Source organism: Herpailurus yagouaroundi, unplaced genomic scaffold (assembly GCF_014898765.1).
Source record: "Herpailurus yagouaroundi ecotype Mexico unplaced genomic scaffold, PumYag 165, whole genome shotgun sequence".
Taxonomy (NCBI): Eukaryota; Metazoa; Chordata; class Mammalia; order Carnivora; family Felidae; genus Herpailurus; species Herpailurus yagouaroundi.
Genome location: NW_024412406.1, coordinates 364,044 through 383,936, shown reverse-complemented (window position 1 = coordinate 383,936; position 19,893 = coordinate 364,044). Strand labels below are relative to the sequence as shown.

The 19,893-nt window shown below is 36.6% G+C and overlaps 1 protein-coding gene and 1 non-coding gene across 9 annotated transcripts in view; one reads left to right on the top strand and one right to left on the bottom strand.

Annotated features, from left to right (window-relative positions):
* Positions 1-19,893, top strand: part of WWP1 (WW domain containing E3 ubiquitin protein ligase 1) — a 147,716-nt gene that overhangs the window by 122,307 nt on the left and 5,516 nt on the right. For 7 of the 8 annotated variants that reach the window (XM_040487455.1, XM_040487453.1, XM_040487458.1 and 4 more), the window contains 5 exons: positions 840-960; positions 8,487-8,591; positions 11,424-11,520; positions 11,954-12,026; positions 17,747-19,321. In XM_040487455.1, the coding sequence (XP_040343389.1) occupies positions 840-960; positions 8,487-8,591; positions 11,424-11,520; positions 11,954-12,026; positions 17,747-17,846 (496 nt within the window). In that variant the 3' untranslated portion in view covers positions 17,847-19,321. Of the gene's footprint in view, positions 1-839; positions 961-8,486; positions 8,592-11,423; positions 11,521-11,953; positions 12,027-17,746; positions 19,322-19,893 lie in introns of those variants that run through there. The other variant, XM_040487457.1, reaches the window with a different exon arrangement.
* On the bottom strand, positions 16,527-16,630 carry LOC121038373 (U6 spliceosomal RNA). The gene has a single exon (XR_005794328.1). It is a non-coding gene; the product is annotated as a U6 spliceosomal RNA (small nuclear RNA).

The window sequence follows — 19,893 nt, the reverse complement described above, 5'->3', positions numbered from 1 at the left end:
TGCCTCAGCAGAGAATAAAATCAGCTTCCTTTGGGACACGGGAAGAGGCGTTTGGAAGGGGAGGAATGTGGATAATCGCCTTTCCCTTTGTCTGCTGTTTCTGGTGTCTTCTCGTCATCAGTAGTCTGTGCTGCTTCCACAGGGACCTCCAGACCCACCTACTGTCAGGGCCCCTTGTATAGATTCTGCGTCACTATACAGATTCTCTTCCTTCTTTTTATTACACTTCCCTCCTGTATGTCTGCATTATCTGTCTCCTCGGAATGTTTCTTCTCATCTTTTCTATTCTTTTAGGAAATCTTTGTGTTCTCTCTAATGAATTAACATGTAAAGAACCAGTTCCCCAGCTTTAAGCCTTCTCAGACAGAGGGACCATACCGCATTTAAGCATATGGCCTGCAGACAGACTGTTACCGAGACAGTCCCTTGCTTTCCCCGCTGTGCAAGGCTGAGTCAGAGTTCTCAAGTCTCCCTTGGCAAATGGTTTGCTGGGAGGAGAACCTGTTGAATGACTGTAGCCTTTCCCTTACTGTGTCAGTTAGACAATATCTGGAATTATTTGTTACACATGAACAGGAAATAATAAGTGTTGAACTGTGGCTGTCTTACTGACAAATAAAGAACTTCCTATTTTGAAAAGCATCCTTTCTAGCCACAGATGTGCTAGAACTGATTTCCTCATGGAGAAACATGTTATGTACATAAACACACAAACATGTATATGTTACATATGTATGGTATATTTGGAAAAAGAGACGGAATTTTAGAAGTAGTTGGTGTTTCTAAGCTTTTACCTCACATGCAGATTAACTATTTTTAAATATTGTTTTTATTTTCAGTTTAATGACAGAGTGGCGTTTTTCTCGAGGAGTGCAAGAACAGACCAAAGCTTTCCTTGATGGTTTTAATGAAGTTGTTCCTCTTCAGTGGCTCCAGTACTTTGATGAAAAAGAATTGGAGGTTAGGGCTTTTTTATTATGCTGTTTAGAAAATGTTAATGGGAGGAGGGACTGTTTTTGCGCTTCTACAGGATGTCCACACATTTTTGAATGATGTGGCACAATCTTGAGTTCTCTTATCCATCTCAGTGTTCAGGATGTATTAAAATCCCAGCATGGGGTGATGGTCTTAAGTTCTCTAAACCATGATGATGTCATGGGCACAAAGTCCTTAATCAGTGCCCCCATCCTGAAGAATGAGTTCAACCTTGTTAATAACTTGGGGAACTTAATAAAATCCTGGGTTAGTAGTGAGTTGCCCCAAAGATCAGTTTTTTAAGTCATGAGTTCTTAGTGGTCTTAACTGTATTCAGACTTATTAGAAGTATATCAGAGCTTCTTTTTTTGGAGGGATGTGGGAAAGTACACACGACAAAATTTACCATTTTGAATATTTTTAATTGTACAGTTCAGTAATGTTAAGTATATTCCCATTATTGTGCAACCAATCTCCAGCACTTTTTCATTTTGCAAAACTGAAATTCTATACAGGTCCCCATTTCTCCTTCTTGGCCCCGCCATTCTACTTTTATGAGTTTAACTACTCTTGGTGTCTCCTGTAAGTGAAATAATGCAGTATTTGTCTTACTATGACTGGCTTATTTACTTAACATAATGTTCCTCATAGTTGATTCATATTGTAGCATGTGTAAGAATTCCTTCCCTTTTTAAGGCTGAATAGTATTCCATTGTATGTATATATCTATACATTTTGTTTATTCATCAGTCAATGGATATTTGGGTTGCTACTACCTTTTGGTTTACTGTAAATAAAACTGCCATGAACATGGATCTATAGATATCTCTTAGAGAGTCTGTTTTCAGTTCTTTTAGATGTATACTCAGGAGTGGTATTGGTGAATCATATAGTAAATCTATGTTTAATTATTTGAGGAACTACCACACTTCTGTAGTGGCTGTACCATTTTACATTCCCACCAAAAGTGTGCACAGGTTCCAGTTTCTTCACATCTTTGCCCACACTTGGTATTTTCTGTTTTATTTTATTATAGTAATGGGTATAAGGTGATATCCCATTGTGGTTGCGATTTATATTTCTCTAATGATTAGTTATGGTGAATTCTTGAAGTCTTCTTTCCCCATATAGATTAGAACACAAGGCAGGGCTGTAGGGAAAGTCTTTGGTATTTCTTCTCTGCCTCCTTTGGGTATAGTGTTTTAACTTTAGCCATCTTTGGTTCTCTGTTAAGACACCATAATCAAATGTGCATATAAAAAGTTAGCATGATGATTTATATATACAGTAATATTCCCTTATAGAAATTTGCCTTCTGGTAACTGACAAGTATATGAAAATAAGGACTTTGAGCCTGGATGACATGCAGACTCTATAAATCTGGCTAACATCTCTTTCTTAATAGCTTGACTACACAGATTAGCAGAAACACATCAGAAGAATAGAATGGAAGATATCAGTATTTAATCTTTTTTTTAAATCACACACTTCATTAAGAATCTGAAGAAAATTAAATAATTTTGTGTCTTCAAAATGTATACACCTAAAGTATTCCATACCATTAAGAGCTCCTATTTTAACACTTTTCCAAAGAAGACATCCAGATGGCTAACAGACGTGAAAAGATGCTCAACATCACTCATCATCAGGAAAATACAAATCAAAACCACAATGAGATACCACCTCACACCTGTCAGAATGACTAAAATTAACAACCCAGGCAACAACAGATGTTTGTGAGGATGCAGAGAAAGAGGAAGGAACTCTTTTGTACTGCTGGTGGGAATGCAAACTGGTGCAGCCACTCTGGAAAACAGGATGGAGGTTCCTCAAAAAATTAAAAATAGAGCTACCCCATGACTCCGCAATTGCACTACTAGGTATTTATCCAAAGGATACAGGAGTGCTGATTCAAAAGGGCATATACACCCCAATGTTCATAGCAGCACTGCTGACAATAGCCAAAGTGTGGAAAAAGCCCACATGTCCACCAAATGATGAATGGATAAATAAGATTTGGTATATCTATACAATGGAATATTACTTGGCGATGAAAAAGAATGAAATCTTGCCATTTGCAACAACATGGATGGAACTAGAGTGTATTATGCTAAGCAAAATAAGTCAGAGAAAGACAAATATCATATGATTTCTTCACTCATGTGGAATTTAAGAAGCAAAACAGATGAACATAGGAGAAGGGAAGCAAAAATAAGATAAAAACAGAAAGGGAAACAAACCATAAGTGACTCTTAAATATAGAGAACAAATTGAGGATTGCTGGTGGGGTGTTGGGTCGGGGGGATGGGCTAAATAGGCGATGCGCATTAAGGACGGCATTTGTTGGGATGAGCACTGGGTGTTATATGTAAGTGATGAATCACTAAATTCTGTTCCTGAAATCATTATTATATTATATGTTAACTAACTTGGATTTAAATTTTTTAAAAACTAACAAAAAAGCTCCTACTTTGGAGGCACACCTAGTGAAAGAGGGATATTACAGCCAGAGTCCAACATTAGAGCAGAGATGAAACTAAGACAGTGGATCTGAAAGGGTATGAAGAGACGCATACTTTCATATAGCCCTTGGTAGATACAGTTGTCTCATGCATAGCCCTGTGAAATAGTTTGACCATGTGTTAGTTTCCTTTTACATATAAGGGGACTAAAGCTCTTATTGTTACTGATTTGCCTTTAGTTCATGGTACAGAACTGTGAGAAAATATAGATCTTTTTTGTTGTTATTTTTGCTTTATCTTGATTTTTATTGTTCTTTTACATCCATTCATCATCTCTCTTAACCATGAATAATACCACAATAATGGGCATGTATACCATTATTGAAAATAATGATTATTGATAATCATGCCCCTTTACAAGTTAAAATGTTTCAACTATGAAGATGTAACAATCATTCTTTATAAAAACTCTCATCACAGTAGGAATAGAAGGCCACTTTCTCAGTTTGTTAAAGAGGATCAACGAATAAGATAAACCCTGACATCATTGTGAATGGTGGTATCTTCAATATTTCATATTGAGATTAGGAGCAGGGGCAAAACTCTCATCCTTTATATTACCCACTATACCAGATATTCCCCACTGGCCCAGCCAGTGCAGTAAAGCAAAAGTAGAAACAAAAAGCATAAAGACTGGAAAGAAGTAAAATGGCCTTTATCCATGGATAATAACATATGATAGTCAACTTAGAAACTCCTAAAGAACCTACCAAAGAAAAAAACCACTAGAAATAACAGTAAATTTAACAAGACTGTAGGATAGAAGGCCAGTAATTAAAAAATCAAGTATATATTTTCTATGTACCGGCAACAAATGCTTAGAAATTGAAATTTTAAAGTTTTATTTACTAACGCATCAAAAAAATAAATGTAACCAAAGGCATGGACGACCTCTGTACTGAAAACACAAGACATTGCTCAGAAAAATTAAAGATGACTTGGAGCGCCTGCATGGTTTCAGTGAGTTAAGTGTCCCAACTCCTGATTTCAGCTCAGGTCATGATCTCATGGTTCGTGAGATCAAGCCCTGTATGGGGGTCTGTGCTGATAGTGCAGAGTCTGTTTGGGATTCTCTCTCCCTCCCTCTCTTTCAACATAAATAAACCTTTAAAAAATTATTTTTATTTAAAAAAAAATTTTTAAGTTTGTTTTGAGAAAGACAGCATGAGTGGGGGAAGGGCAGCTAGAGAGGGAGAGGGAGAATCCCAAGCAGGCTCTGTGCTGCCAGCACTGAGCCCGATGTGGGGCTTGAACCCACAGAGCTGTGATATCATGACCTGAGCTGAAACCAAGAATCTGATCCTTAACCGACTGAGCCACCCAGGCGCCCCAACCTTTAAAAATTTTTTAATGTTTATTTTTGAGAGAGAGAGAGAGACAGTGTGCGACTGGGAAGAGGGGCATAGAGAGAGGGAGACACAGAATCCGTAGCAGGCTCCAGGCTCTGAGCTGTCAGTCCAGAGCCTGATGTGGGGTTCAAACTCAAACTGCAAGATCACGACCTGAGCCAAAGTCAGATGCTTAACCGACTGAGCCACCCAGGTGCCCCAATAAACATTTTTTTTTTTTTTAAAGAAAAAGATGACTTAAATAGATGGGAAGATACATCATATTATGTGTTGGAAGACTCTATTATAAATGTCAGTTCTCTCCAAATTGATCTGTATATTCAACACAATCCCAGTCAATATCTGGAATAATTTTTTGTAGAAATTGACAAGCTGATTTTAAAAATACAAAGAAATGCAAAGGCTCTAGATAAGGTAAAACAGTTTTGAAAAAGAACAGACTTGGAGGATGTTCACTGCCTGATTTCAAAAATTATTATTAAGCCATAGTCATTATAGCAGTGTGATGCTTTTGAAAGGATACACAAATAGATCAGTGGAACACTAGAGAGTTCAGAAATAGATCCACACATATATTGTGAATTGATTTTTAACAGAAGTCTACTATTTTTCAGTGAGGAAAGAAAAAGTCTTTTAAAATGATGCTGGATCAACTAGATGTCCATATAGAAGAAAATTAACATTGACTCCTACTTTAGTCTATGAAAAAAGATGAAATCATAAATGTAAATATGAAAGCTATAAAGAAAACATAGAGTAATCTTAGTATGGGCAGAAGTTTCTTAAGAATACAAAACAATGGCACAAAAACAGACACATAGACCAATGGAATAGAATAGAAAACCCAGAACTAGACCCACAAACGTATGGCCAACTCATCTTTGACAAAGCAGGAAAGAACATCCAATGGAAAAAAGACAGTCTCTTTAACAAATGGTGCTGGGAGAACTGGACAGCAACATGCAGAAGGTTGAAACTAGACCACCTTCTCACACCATTCACAAAAATAAACTCAAAATGGATAAAGGACCTGAATGTGAGACAGGAAACCATCAAAACCCTAGAGGAGAAAGCAGGAAAAGACCTCTTTGACCTCAGCCGTAGCAATCTCTTACTCGGCACATCCCCAAAGGCAAGGGAATTAAAAGCAAAAGTGAATTACTGGGACCTTATGAAGATAAAAAGCTTCTGCACAGCAAAGGAAACAACCAACAAAACGAAAAGGCAACCAACGGAATGGGAAAAGATATTTGCAAATGACATATCGGACAAAGGGCTAGTCTCCAAAATCTATAAAGAGCTCACCAAACTCCACACCCGAAAAGCAAATAACCCAGTGAAGAAATGGGCAGAAAACATGAAGAGACACTTCTCTAAAGAAGACATCCGGATGGCCAACAGGCACATGAAAAGATGTTCAGCGTCGCTCCTTATCAGGGAAATACAAATCAAAACCACACTCAGGTATCACCTCACGCCAGTCAGAGTGGCCAAAATGAACAAATCAGGAGACTCTAGATGCTGGAGAGGATGTTGAGAAACGGGAACCCTCTTGCACTGTTGGTGGGAATGCAAATTGGTGCAGCCGCTCTGGAAAGCAGTGTGGAGGTTCCTCAGAAAATTAAAAATAGACCTACCCTATGACCCAGCAATAGCACTGCTAGGAATTTATCCAAGGGACACAGGAGTACTGATGCATAGGGGCACTTGTACCCCAATGTTCATAGCAGCACTCTCAACAATAGCCAAATTATGGAAAGAGCCTAAATGTCCATCAACTGATGAATGGATAAAGAAATTGTGGTTTATATACACTATGGAATACTACGTGGCAATGAGAAAAAATGAAATATGGCCTTTTGTAGCAACGTGGATGGAACTGGAGAGTGTGATGCTAAGTGAAATAAGCCATACAGAGAAAGACAGATACCATATGGTTTCACTCTTATGTGGATCCTGAGAAACTTAACAGGAACCCATGGGGGAGGGGAAGGAAAAAAAAAAAAAAAAAAGAGGTTAGAGTGGGAGAGAGCCAAAGCATAAGAGACTGTTGAGAACTGAGAGCAAACTGAGGGTTGATGGGGGGTGGGAGGGAGGAGAGGGTGGGTGATGGGTATTGAGGAGGGCACCTTTTGGGATGAGCACTGGGTGTTGTATGGAAACCAATTTGACAATAAATTTCATATATAAATAAAAAAAAATACAAAACAATAAACCACACATACACAAAAAGGATAAAGACTTCATCAAAAGTAAAACTTCTGCTCTTCAAAAGATACTGTTAAGCAAATGAAAAGGCAGTCTACACACTGGGAGTGTGTGTATGTATGTGTGTGTGTGTACACACACACACACACACACACACACACACACACACACACACGTATTTTAACTCTTAAAACTCCGTAAAAAACAATTTTCTAGAATGGGCAAAGACCCACTTCACAAAAGAAGCTATGATGGCAAGTAAACACATGAACTGTAACTCATTATTGGGAAAATGCAAATTAAAACTAAATGAAATTAAAACTGCAAATTGAAACTGTAAATGAAAACACTTTGGGATCGTGTTGGTAGTTTCTTACAATGTTAAACATATATATCAGCTGCTTATGCCCTGGCAGTTCCACTGTTAGGTATTTATTCAAGTGCAATAAAATATATATTTATACAAAGATTTTTACATAAATGTTCATCACAACTTTATTCATCAGAGCCAAAAATTTGAAGTAACCTAAATGACCATTAAGAAATGAAAGAATAAATAAATTGTATAATGAACGCGAATCTCAGAGACATGGTGTTGACAGGTGGAGGCAGGGGGTGGAGACAGCAGAAGAGTGTTAATTGTGTCGTGTGTGTGTGTGTGCACGCACGCGCGCATGTGCATGTGTGATATTCTCAGAAACTTAACCTGTGATGAAATCATTGATTACGTAGAGCCAAAGACAAAGATGGTGTTTTTCTCTGCAAAAAGAGGCATAATGGGAATATTCTACATCTTGATTGTGGTGGCAGTTACATAGGTGTATATATCTGTCAAAACTCATCTAACTATACTTAAAATACATGCATTTTATTGCGTGTACATTATAGCTCAAAGTTAACTTAGGAGAAATGAAGTATTGGACTACCTCATTATGCCAAAAATAGCTTTCATCCCCTATGTAATTCAGTGGGCTTATTTGAAAATTTCACATAGAATATTTTATTCCCAAAGCCTGGAAAAATTAATAACAGGAATTAGTATATTTTTAACTTTAAATGGAAGATAGCATAGATGAAGAAGAAAAAAAAAGAACCATAAATTTACATTTGAAACTTAACAGTTTGGACACCTAATTTGGGATACATTTTTAGTAAGAGATTCTTCTAGCATAGCTAATGTTTTTCTTGAAGAATAAAAACTCTCAGTTGTTTTCAGTGTGAGTTCAATAAACATGGAAAAGATAAAGTACCAAAGAATCCTTGTTCTAAATTGCTACAAATTTTCTTGGATTTGTTGTGATATTAGTTGTCATGCATGCAGCTGTTCACATAATTAGGCCATGTGCACAAGTGTTTGTTAGCAAATTTCAGTCCTATAGTTATTCGCTTCACTAAATCTGTACTGTGACCTGCTACTGTGTTCATTTCCCAGGTTATGTTGTGTGGCATGCAGGAGGTTGACTTGGCAGATTGGCAGAGAAATACTGTGTATCGTCATTATACAAGAAACAGCAAGCAGATCATTTGGTTTTGGCAGGTATTTGCTTTTATCTTTTTGAAACAAAGTGTTCAAAGAAAATGTTTTACCATGAAACAGTAGTTTAAAAAAAGTTCATTTTTAAAATTGAACCTGCCATTTGAATTCCAAATCAGAAGTGAAGAGTTTGTTTTTTTTGTCTTCCTAAATGGGAGAATGAATGACAGGATCTTCTTTAAGTAATAGCTTAATGGTAATACTTGTAGGTGTAGCATTTTTTCCCCCAGTAGTATCATAGCATTCTAAAAATTCTACTTAGTTCTGGAAGTAAATGAGGAAGTATGGGTTTTTTTTTTTTAATGAGAAAGTCAGTGCAGATACATAATTCCTGTGAAGGTGATAATATGCTAGGGAATGAGAATGATCTGGAGGATAATGTCCAAGAATGACTTCCTTTTCTCTTTCCCTCCCTTGGGTCCCTTTCTTTGTTTTGTTGGTGTTTTAGCTTAAACTACAGTAGGGTGGTCTCATCCAAGTGCTGCAATACTAATATTGAAGCACAGTTTATTTTATTAGATTTTGCATTTTGTGTGTTTGAGAATTTAAAATCTTTAGGCCAGGGATTTTCTTCACATAAATCTACTAATTGAGACTCATTTGAGCAGTTTAGCGACGGAACTTCTCGTATACCTATGCTTAACTTTCACTTTCAAGTGAAAACTAAGCCTGGGACTTAGATTTACTAGAAGTGGAATCTTTTGGTAAGGATATGTGTCATTTATTTATTAATTAATACTTTAAAGAAGTGTAGACACTTGTAGAAATTTATCTTATGTACTTCAGCATATGCAAAATGGCACATACTATTTATTGCACCATTATTGGTATACTAACAGAGACCTGAAACACCTAAATGTCTGTTGGGAGGGTACTAAGTAAATAAATTATGATATATCTGCTCTGTAATTCTGTACCTTGTAATCATTCTTTTACTTTTTTTTTTAATTTGCTTATTTTTGAGAGAGAGAGCGAGCAAGCAGGGGAGGGTTAGGAAAAGAGGGAGACACAGAATCCGTAGCAGGCTCCAGGCTCTAAGCTGTCAGCACAGATCCGATGTGGGGCTTGAACCCACAGACTGAGATCATGACCTGAGCTGAAGTCGGATGCCCAACTGACTGAGCCATCCAGGCACCCTAGCATTCTTTCACTTCTTTTAATGCAAATTAATAAAAATATTGGAAAATATGTTTCAGTAGTTTTGAAGGGGAAAGGAACCTGTGTATAATGTGCTATTTGGTTAAAAGGAAAATTTACATTCTGTATATTCAAAGTGTATGTTGGTACAGCTGACCCTTGAACAATAAAGGGTTTGAGTTGTGCTAGTCTGCTTCTGTGCAAATTTTTATAGCACAGTACTGTAAATGTTTCTGTAGCTTCTTTTATTACAAAAATATAGTATATGATATACAAAAATATGTGTTAATTGGTTATCAGTAAGGCTTCTGGTCAACAATAATCTATTAAGTTTTGAGGAATCAAAATTTGAATGTGGATTTTCCCAAAATTTCAACTACATGGGGTATCCGCACCTCTAACTGCTGCATTGTTCAGTGGTCAACTGTATATGAATACAGCGTCTTTGAAAAAAGGTAGAGAAAACTGGCAGCAAGGTGTGAAAGCTGTTCTTGATGCTGTACCTTTTACTACCTTTCAGTTCTGTACTGGGTGCTGTGTATATCTATTACCATTTATAAAAACTAAACAAGGGCCACCTGGCTCGCTCAGTCATAGAGCATGTGATTCTTGATCCTCAGGGTCAGGAGTTCAAGCCCCACACTGGGCACAGAGCTTAGAAGAAATAAATAAATGAATAAAAAATCAAAAGGGAATAAACCCATTTTCAAGCCTAAAATATCTGAATTGCATCACATACAGAATGTATGCAGGTGTCTGCAGTCTTCCTTTTTAGGGTCTTTACTAGCTTCCTTACTAGTCAGGGACTACTAAGAACATGAAGTTCCCTGACTTTTCCTTTGGACATTTGTATCTGTATACCTGAGAAGCTTCAGCTTGAGGTCCTATAAATCCAAATGAGTAGTTGTGTTTTGTGAATTGAGTTTGTTTTAGGGAAAGGGTTGGTTTATGCCAGACGTAGTAATGAGCTGTTTGTGTCTTGATGAAATGTGTACCTCAACACAGTTTTATGCAGAAGTGTTTTTGGTCATTATTAGCACTTTTTGTCTCATCCTTAGGTAATGTATATTCTCGTTTACTTTTTATAAATTTTATTTTTAGGATACATTTCTACTCTTAGACTGCTCCAAAAGTTGACTTGCCTTCTATTACAAGACAATCAGATCAATTCAAATCAGTATTGCACCACATTGCACATTTATGTCTGTCTTTGAAAAGATAGTAAATGAACTAAATATTTTTAACAAAATGCATCCTTGTAGTTTTCAAGTATGAAGAATCCAAAGAGTTGTGTAAATAGTATCTAGTAGGAGAAAACAGATCAAACTATTGAGAATGGCGACTGTTATAAGGGCTAAACACACAAAAAGCATATAGCACAGAGGTAGGCAGGAGCCCTAACTAGGTGCTGGCTGTGATATTGTAGCCAAACAAACAACATCTGTCCTGGTTACCTTTTAGTAGTTTGACATTTATAAGCCTCCCGTTTCCTGTCTGTATGATGGATGTAATAATATTGATGGACAATCAGTGTTGTAATTGTGAGGATTAACTGAAGTAAGATCGCTGGTATATTTAACATGTGCCTAACCTTAATAATTCTTGAAGAAATTTAAGAACAATTTAAGTGTCTACTATTTTAATTACTGAAGATAATTTAGTATTTTATATTAAAGTAAATTTGATTTTGTTACACAGTTTGTGAAAGAGACAGACAATGAAGTAAGGATGCGACTATTACAGTTTGTCACTGGAACCTGCCGTTTGCCTCTAGGAGGATTTGCCGAGCTTATGGGTAAATGCAGTTTTTCTGCAGTTTCTCTGTAGCTAACTTTGTGATGATAATGGCCTTTAGACATACAGTAGACTTGAATCTAAGGATTATTCTTCTGTGCTTTCTGTAGGGTATTTGCCAGAAGACTACTTAATGGTTACTATCAAGTACATTTGTAAGCCAATGAAAGTCTGCTTACATAGTCTGGTTGGCCATTGCTTTGCTCTTTAGGGTGATTGTGAAGGAGCAAAATTCTTTAGAGCTACGTCTCTTTCCACTAATTTAATTCCTGTTGCTGAATTTCTGCAGCAATAAGAAGCTTCTCTAGGCAGAAGCGATTTACATTGTATTCTGTGTCATTCATGATAATGTGACATGTTCAGTCATTTAACTAGTTGTCAAAACCAAAAAGTTTAAAGGACCAGATAAATTTTGTCTTGTTTTCTTGATTTAGGAAGTAATGGGCCTCAAAAATTTTGTATTGAAAAAGTTGGCAAAGACACCTGGCTACCAAGAAGCCACACGTGGTAAGTTCAAGAATCCTAAATTGAAAGGTTAAAGTCAGAGAATGTTTTGTTTTTTTTTTTTTAAATACATAAGACCCAGTATTAGTGCTTATTCATTAACGTAGCCAGAATTTCAATTTTTAGAACATACTGATTAATACGGCATTCTGTAACTAAGCCCTTTGAAATGATTTCTGTTTGGTTAATATACTGAGAAATATATCTAGTGATTCACCAGTTATTTAGAGTAACCACTATGTATAATATACGATTGAAGTGCTTCCTGCCTTTTATGAAGTTTGCACTCCCCTGGGGGAGGGAGCACAAATGACAAACCAGTAAGCTATTTGAATTCTAGGAAAGTCCTTCAAAGGAAATAAAGAGGGTGCTGTAGATAAGAACCAGAGGGAACCTCTTCTAGGTTGTGTGGTCAGGGAGATTCTCAGCATAATGTTTGAGTTGGATAAATAGCATGCTGCGGGAAGAAACGGAAAAAGCACATTCTTTGCACAGGGACATTTCCAAAGACCTTGTAGTAAGAAATAATTTTTCAAGGAAATGAATGATGACTGGTGTCATTGGAACTTAGTGAATGAGGGGAGACAGGGATAAAAAGAATTTGGAAATTTAGGCAGGGCTAAATTATGTAGAACCTTGTAGGCTGTTACAAGTCACTTGGATTTCAATCTAAGGGTAGTGAGAAACCTTTGAAAAGTTTTAAATAGCAGCTAATGAGATTCAGGAAAAATCACTCTGGCAACAGAGGAGGAACTGGATTCAAGACCAAACGCAGGGAGATTAGTTAACAGAACTGTTTTAGTCATCCAGGGAAAAGAGGAGGATAATTTAGGAGGTACATGGTTCTTTTAGGAGGTGAGAACTATTTTCCTACTGAGCAGTTATTTGCCTTTTTATTGTTTTGACACTTGCATTTATGGTGCAGAAGCAATGGTAGATAAAACTAGTGCCTCAGCACAAATCAGCGCCGTGGCACCAAAATGCTGTCTCCATTGTTCAACATCACATACCTGCAGTTTAAATAAAGCAGAAAGCAGAAAGCAAAAAGCAAAAAAAAAAAAAAAATCTCTTTCAAGATTGTTCTTTATGAAGCAGTAAAATATACATGTGTGTGTGTATAAATATATAGGTATACACACACACACACATATACTAAATCTTGATGCTTGAGTATGTATCTCTTTAATATTCTGTATGACAAAATGAGAAGCCTGCATAAAGCACTTCTTATTCACACCAGAGAATTGTGGTTGTCTTGAGGGGAGGCTCTTTGGCAGTTGAGTTGAAAGCTGAACCAGCTTGCTCTTTTTGATGGAACACCGTTTTTATTTGAGAGAGTGACTGACAAACTGTTTATTCAGATGTGTATTTGGCAGACATTTTCTTGAAAAGTAATGAAGGAAGCTTATCACTTCAAGGGAAACAACTGACAGCATTTGTTGGCAACGATAAAAGTTGAGGTTTCAGGCAAAAATTAGAATTTGGGAGAACTTGTTTATACCATCATGAGCTTGAAAGCCTTCCCAAGACTTTCTGATGAGATTGGTGGTATTATTAAAAATGAGATTTTTTGGGGGCGCCTGGGTGGCGCAGTCGGTTAAGCGTCCGACTTCAGCCAGGTCACGATCTTGCGGTCCGTGAGTTGGAGCCCCGCGTCGGGCTCTGGGCTGATGGCTCGGAGCCTGGAGCCTGTTTCCGATTCTGTGTCTCCCTCTCTCTCTGCCCCTCCCCCGTTCATGCTCTGTCTCTCTCTGTCCCAAAAATAAATAAACGTTGAAAAAAAAAATATTTTTAAAAAAAATGAGATTTTTTTCTATCATGTAATTTAATGTGTCAACATTTAGAAATACTTTATAACTTGGTGAATCACTGTTTCCAAATGACCAATGCATGATGTTATAAAATCATGCATGGGTAAAAAGAGCCATTCAGAGTACAAGATAAACCAATGGGTTTTACATAACAGAGTAGAAAAAGTTCTTTGGTATGATTTCAGAACCCATATTATGTATAATATTGCCAAATTTATTTAGTACAATAGTCAAGAATAATAGCCACAATGGCCTGAAAAAACGAGAGTACATCTCTGTTTTCTAACCACATATCTGTGTGGGGGCAAATTTTCATATACTGTACTTAATATAATGCAACAAAATAAATGGCACATATAAATATCAGAAATCAGTTGTCTTCTATTAGGCTAGACATCAAGATTTGCAAAAATATATAACAGGGTCACTTTTTTTACCATTTTTTTTTGAAAATAGTCATTTTTATCAATAAACATAATTCACATAAACAGAGCTCGTGGGAATTTGCAATATTTTAAAGTGTGAAAAGGATCATAACCAAAAAAATTTGAGGACACCAGCCTAGATTAAATTGTTGAATCCAGTAAAGGAGAGATTGTTGAGGTAGAGGAGAGAGTTCAGAACCAAAGAAAGATGAAAAGAATTGAGATGCTGAGTAAAGGTTAAGGAATTAGCCTTTGATAAAACAGGAATACTTCCTTTGTTGTAATAGGAGAGGAAGAAATGTTGGATGTAAGCTGTAATTATCACTGTTGGTTTCTGTTTATTCAAAGTATGAAGTGAGGTCACTAAGAATGAAGTAAGTAAAAAAACTCTGAGGAGAATGAGAGTTGTCAGAGCAGACAAGTATCTACTAGAGAAATAAGGCTGAGAATGATGTGTGATATTGGATTGCCTACTTGGATCTAAAGTGACACCAATCTGTCTAGTTGTAGGATTCTCCCCTCCAGGAATTTTCAGCTGTTAGGTCCAAGGAGTGAAAACTAGAAGGCTGAATTCATTCAGTTTGAGTTTTGATTAGTTAAGTTCAAAAGGGGGAAGAGACGGGGATTTGAAAGTACTTGCAAGGTAGTGGATATAAGGATGGTCTGTAGCTTAAGTACAAAATAAGGACGGGAAGAGTCTGTGGACAGCTAGGATGGTGACAAAGTAATGGATTAATGGGTTAGCATTTTAATTGAAGGAAGCTGGAAAGACAGAATTGAGTTTTTGAGGGTGGCTCGGTTGGTTGAACATCTGACTCGATTTTGGCACAGGTCATGATCTCAGTCATAGGATCAAGCCCTGTGTCAGACTGTGCTGGGCATGGAGTCAGCTTGAGATTCTCTCCCTCTCCCTCTGCCCCCACACCTTGTGCTTGTGCACTCAAAAAAAAAAAAAAAGTGGAATTTTTTTAATTAGAAATTTCCTGCTGGTGATGACAAGGTTCAAGGTATGTTATCCTAAAGTCAGTAAATGAGAGGAACAGGTCACTGAAGATGAGAACTTGGGAGGTCATGCATGGGTGTTGCGTATCATCAAGTGAATGAGAGGACAACCATGAACCCAGGTGCCAGAACTTTCAGTGAATGAAAGGAATATGACCAAGAGGTCAACAGAGGGTAGCCAAAAGTTCAGAAAAAGGTTGCATAGCTAGATTGTATGTGCCTCACAGGAGGGAAGTTTTACTGCTTGCCTGCAGGGAAATGGTTATGTTTCAGACTAGCTGGGTTTTTAGTTAAGGCAAGTTATTAAGACCTTAGAAAACTGCAAATCATAAAACAGTTCAGAGGAATGGAGATCTGAGCTGGAAGAAAGGGAAAAGGTGAGGATTTAATTCAGATCAGTGGAATACAGTTAACGGTATTGGGATGAGAATTTGTATGAACATAGATCCCGAGACACCAGAGTTTAGTAGTGACAAAGGTAAACACTGCTATGATCTATGGCGGAAGTCTTGATAATTCTCGGAATGAGTTCTGCTGTCCTCTCCAATGCTTTGCTTATTGAGGTGGCCACTTTCAGAGCAGAGGCTGTATACACTGGTATAGAAAACCAACAGTCCATTGCAAAAGTATTGGTAGGGTCTTCCATTTTTATAGGTTAAGTAGAAGTATCAAATTTGACTCAGCTGGAACTAAAACAAAAGCTAAACTAAAACAGTATTCTGATATCTATATAGTAAGTACTCTCTAAGATGAAGAGATTTTGGTGTGTCTCTGTCCTTTGGCTGGTGTCTTAAAATAGAACCCTGTTTCGGATGTTTTCAAGTAATGTACTTTCTTATGTAGTTAACTCAACATTTACTAAATGAAATGGATAAGTGTTAAAAGAGTAGGGATGACTGCCCCTCATGGGTGTTAGAACATAATGGAAGAAACTAGTCAGTCATAATACAGAGCAAAGAAAATGCTAAAAGCAAAATAAAAAGAGCTTATGGAGAGGAGAATTGTTAAGTCTGTATAAGATGCTCAAGGAGAATTCTTGGAGGAAGTTTTAGCATTTGGACTGCTTCTTAGTGAATTAATACTTTCATATCAGGAAAAAGGTATTCCCAATCGTGAGAGAGCCATAAGAGCATGTTGTGAAACAGAAAAGCATGTGATATTTTGGGAAAACATTAAATTAATTGATGGGGGGCTATACCAAACAGCTTCCTTCCCCCATACCTTCAATCCATAGTAATTAGAAAACTAAGAGGGTTTTTTTTGTTTTTGTAATGGAAGACTCCATGAATTTGTGTTGTCATTCTTGTGCAGGGGCCATGCTAACCTCTGTATAGTTCCAATTTTAGAATAGCACAACAAAGGTTTTTTAAACTGCCAAGTCTTTTTTATGAAAGGACCTCTGGCAGTGATGTAATAAGGCTAGATGGGTTGTGGAGAAGTCAGGAAAAAAATGGATGCAAGATCAGTAGACAGGAAATTTTGATGGTCCATATAAGAGATGTTGGGGAAGTAGAGACACACAAGAGTGCAGTTGCCAACACAAACGATCTGGATGGAAGAGATACAGAGATTCAGTAAAGAGAAAGAATTTGGCAAAGGCTATATTTGAAAGATGTAAGAATTAGAAAGTGACTGGTTGTCTTAATATAGGACTGTATTGAAAAATTTTTTATTGACTTCAGCTATCAGTGTGACGGGGGCATGGGGGAGAGAAGGTACATGGTCTGCTTAATTGCTACCGTTAATAGATTTAACTTTTCATACAAAGAGAATAAAATGGTGTTCTCAGGCCATTTTAATTGGCTGCCTTGTTTCAGAAACTCAAAAGGCTCTTGATTATTAAGTTTCCTGACTCTTAAGCAGGAGTGGAGACAAGGGCAGAGGGAGAGTATAGGAGGGAACCTAGATAATCTATAGAAATCTTCCATGTGAGAAAATGAAAATACAGAATGGTTTTACCTACATTAGAGCTGTTTCACTAGATAGAGGGGAAACTAAAACCCTAGACCCTCCCTCCACCCAAATCTTAATTCAGCTAAACAGAGCAGCGAATTCTTTTAAGTATGGCAGGAATGGAAGCACTAAAGTATGTATTTGTTTACTGGCTTCCCTCCCCCGCCCCGAAATATAAGTTCCACAAGGATAGGAACTTAGTTTTTTATCATTCTATCACCAGCTCCTGGACAAATATCTGAAATATAGTAGATTCTTAATAACTGGTAAGTGAATGAAATAAATGGAAGAGAAGTTAGAGGGACTTATGACAACTTGCAATGTCAGTTTTTTCTGGGAAATGTTAAAATATTTTTATGAGTAAAAAATCTGTATGTGTTAATATAATAGTAAATTGTTAGAATACCTCTGGCAAAATTTTTAGATCTCCTCTATCCATTTAGTTTGTCAAATGTGCTTTAAACAATATTGTATTAGAAATCTTTTCAGAGTTTGTTTTATTAAAAACACATCTGTTTTTGTTTTTGTTCAGTTTTAATCGCTTGGATCTACCACCATATAAGAGTTATGAACAACTAAAGGAAAAACTTCTTTTTGCAATAGAAGAGACAGAGGGATTTGGACAAGAATGAATGTGGCTTCTTGTCTTGGAGGAGCTCTTGCATTTAAATACCCCAGCCAAGAAAAATTGCACAGATAGTGTATATAAGCTGTTCATTCTGTACAGTGAATTTTCTGAACCTCTCAAAGTATAAATGTTTTCCGTTCTTCCACAGAAATATGCAAAACAGTTCATCCTTTTCTACTTTATTTATTGTTCCCTTGAAGTGACTGACTAGGAAAAAGATCATCCTTAAATTTTGAAGCAAGCAAGAGACTTTATTAAAAAAAAAAGTATATATCTATATAAGCATATATGATAATGGCTCTAGTTTTATAGAGCTCTGGGTATATTAAACATGACAGCCGTTCATTCAAAAACAATCTGGATTTGCTTTACCTTGTTTTTATTATCCAGAGAAAAAAGTACAAATTGCTTCATGATCTTCTCCCTTACTTAACACCTCCTGAGGGTGTTTAGTTGCATGGCTGTTCAGGAAGGTATTAAGGGCTTAGGCCAAATCTTACTTTGAGTATGTTAAAAAAAAAAATGCTGCTGGCTTTTCTGAAGACAGGCATTTGAACCTGTCAATTTGTTTTAAATAAGTACAATAGTTGAAAAATTTCCGTCTTTGCTATATCACTAATACATAGTAATGAATGAAACCCTAACTTAAATGTAAGGCACATACTAGATCCAAAGCCATTTAGTTTATTCTAGAGATTGGAAAGAATTCATTAGGCAGCAAAGAGGTTTGTTTACATGTTACTTTGGGATGCTAGGTATTTGTGGAGTTAAAAAGAATCAGGTACTTATGTACTTTTGTTTTTAAATCTGTGATGTTCTTTAAATTTAACTCATAATAAATGGATGCGGTTTGATACTTAGGAACATATAATAAGGTAATGTGAACAATTTTGCTTTTGTGTTCAAAGTTTTGGTTTTATAAAACTGGATGGACTGAAGAGTTGTGTAAGCATTTGAACACTCAAATGAGTCTATTTTCTATTAGTGTTCGAATATCTTCATTCCTCTTAAATTCATGAAAATTTTATCTGAATTATATAAGCATATTAAAAAATCTTTTGGTTCCCCACCCCCCCTTTTTACACAGATCATTATTTTTGTCCTAATAACTTTTTAATTTTTCATTATCAAGGGCATTTGCTGAACTACAAAGATGTATAACAAATTAAAATCTGATGTGAATGATATTAATGCTATTTTAGCAAACTGGGCTTCCTTACTAATACAGAAATTTTAATTTCCATTTGTATCATTTCAATATGCAGTGTAAATTTCATTCAGTTTTTTATAACGACAGAACGGACATCTTACAATGTTATGTGTAACATATTTAACTGCTAAGTACATACGGAAAATACTATACAATTTAATTTCCCTAAACAGTTTTTGTTTTGCCAAAATTTTATTTTTCTACATATTAGATTGTGTTCTGCACTTCAGAGTTCATAGTAAAGATGAAATAAAGGCAGTGATCCACTATGTTGAATAGACTCCTTTCCCAAATCCTAGTCTGACACTGGCTATTTTGAAGCATAAAGAATTAAAAACAAATGCTAATGTATATGGCATTATGTGACAGAGGGTGACCAATCTTCAAAAGGGCTAAGTTACACCATAGAAAGCACCACTGCTGAATGAATTTTGCCATGACAGAAGTTCTCGAACATCATTCAGTGGAGGTATGTGAGAATACAATTAGCAGATTTGAAGACAGGCTTTCAGGGTGCTGAACCTCTATCCTTTCTTCAGGTAAGAAATTAGATGACGCTACACAGAACCCACAGACCAAACCAGCTTTCTGAAAAAAGCTATTTGGGAGAACTTATTAGGGCCTTCTACCTTTCATACCCAACTGCAGAAATCCAGGCCTACAGGCAGGATTTATTATGTCTTGATTTATATACTCAGTGGCAGTGAGAGAAACCAAAGATGTAGCCATCTCTCACCTTTTCCCCTGTCTTCCCATCCTGGTCCTGTGCTGCACTAGACAGGCTCACTATGCCTGAAATGAAAAAACAGGCAAAAACAATGAGGCTCAGAGACAGATTCAT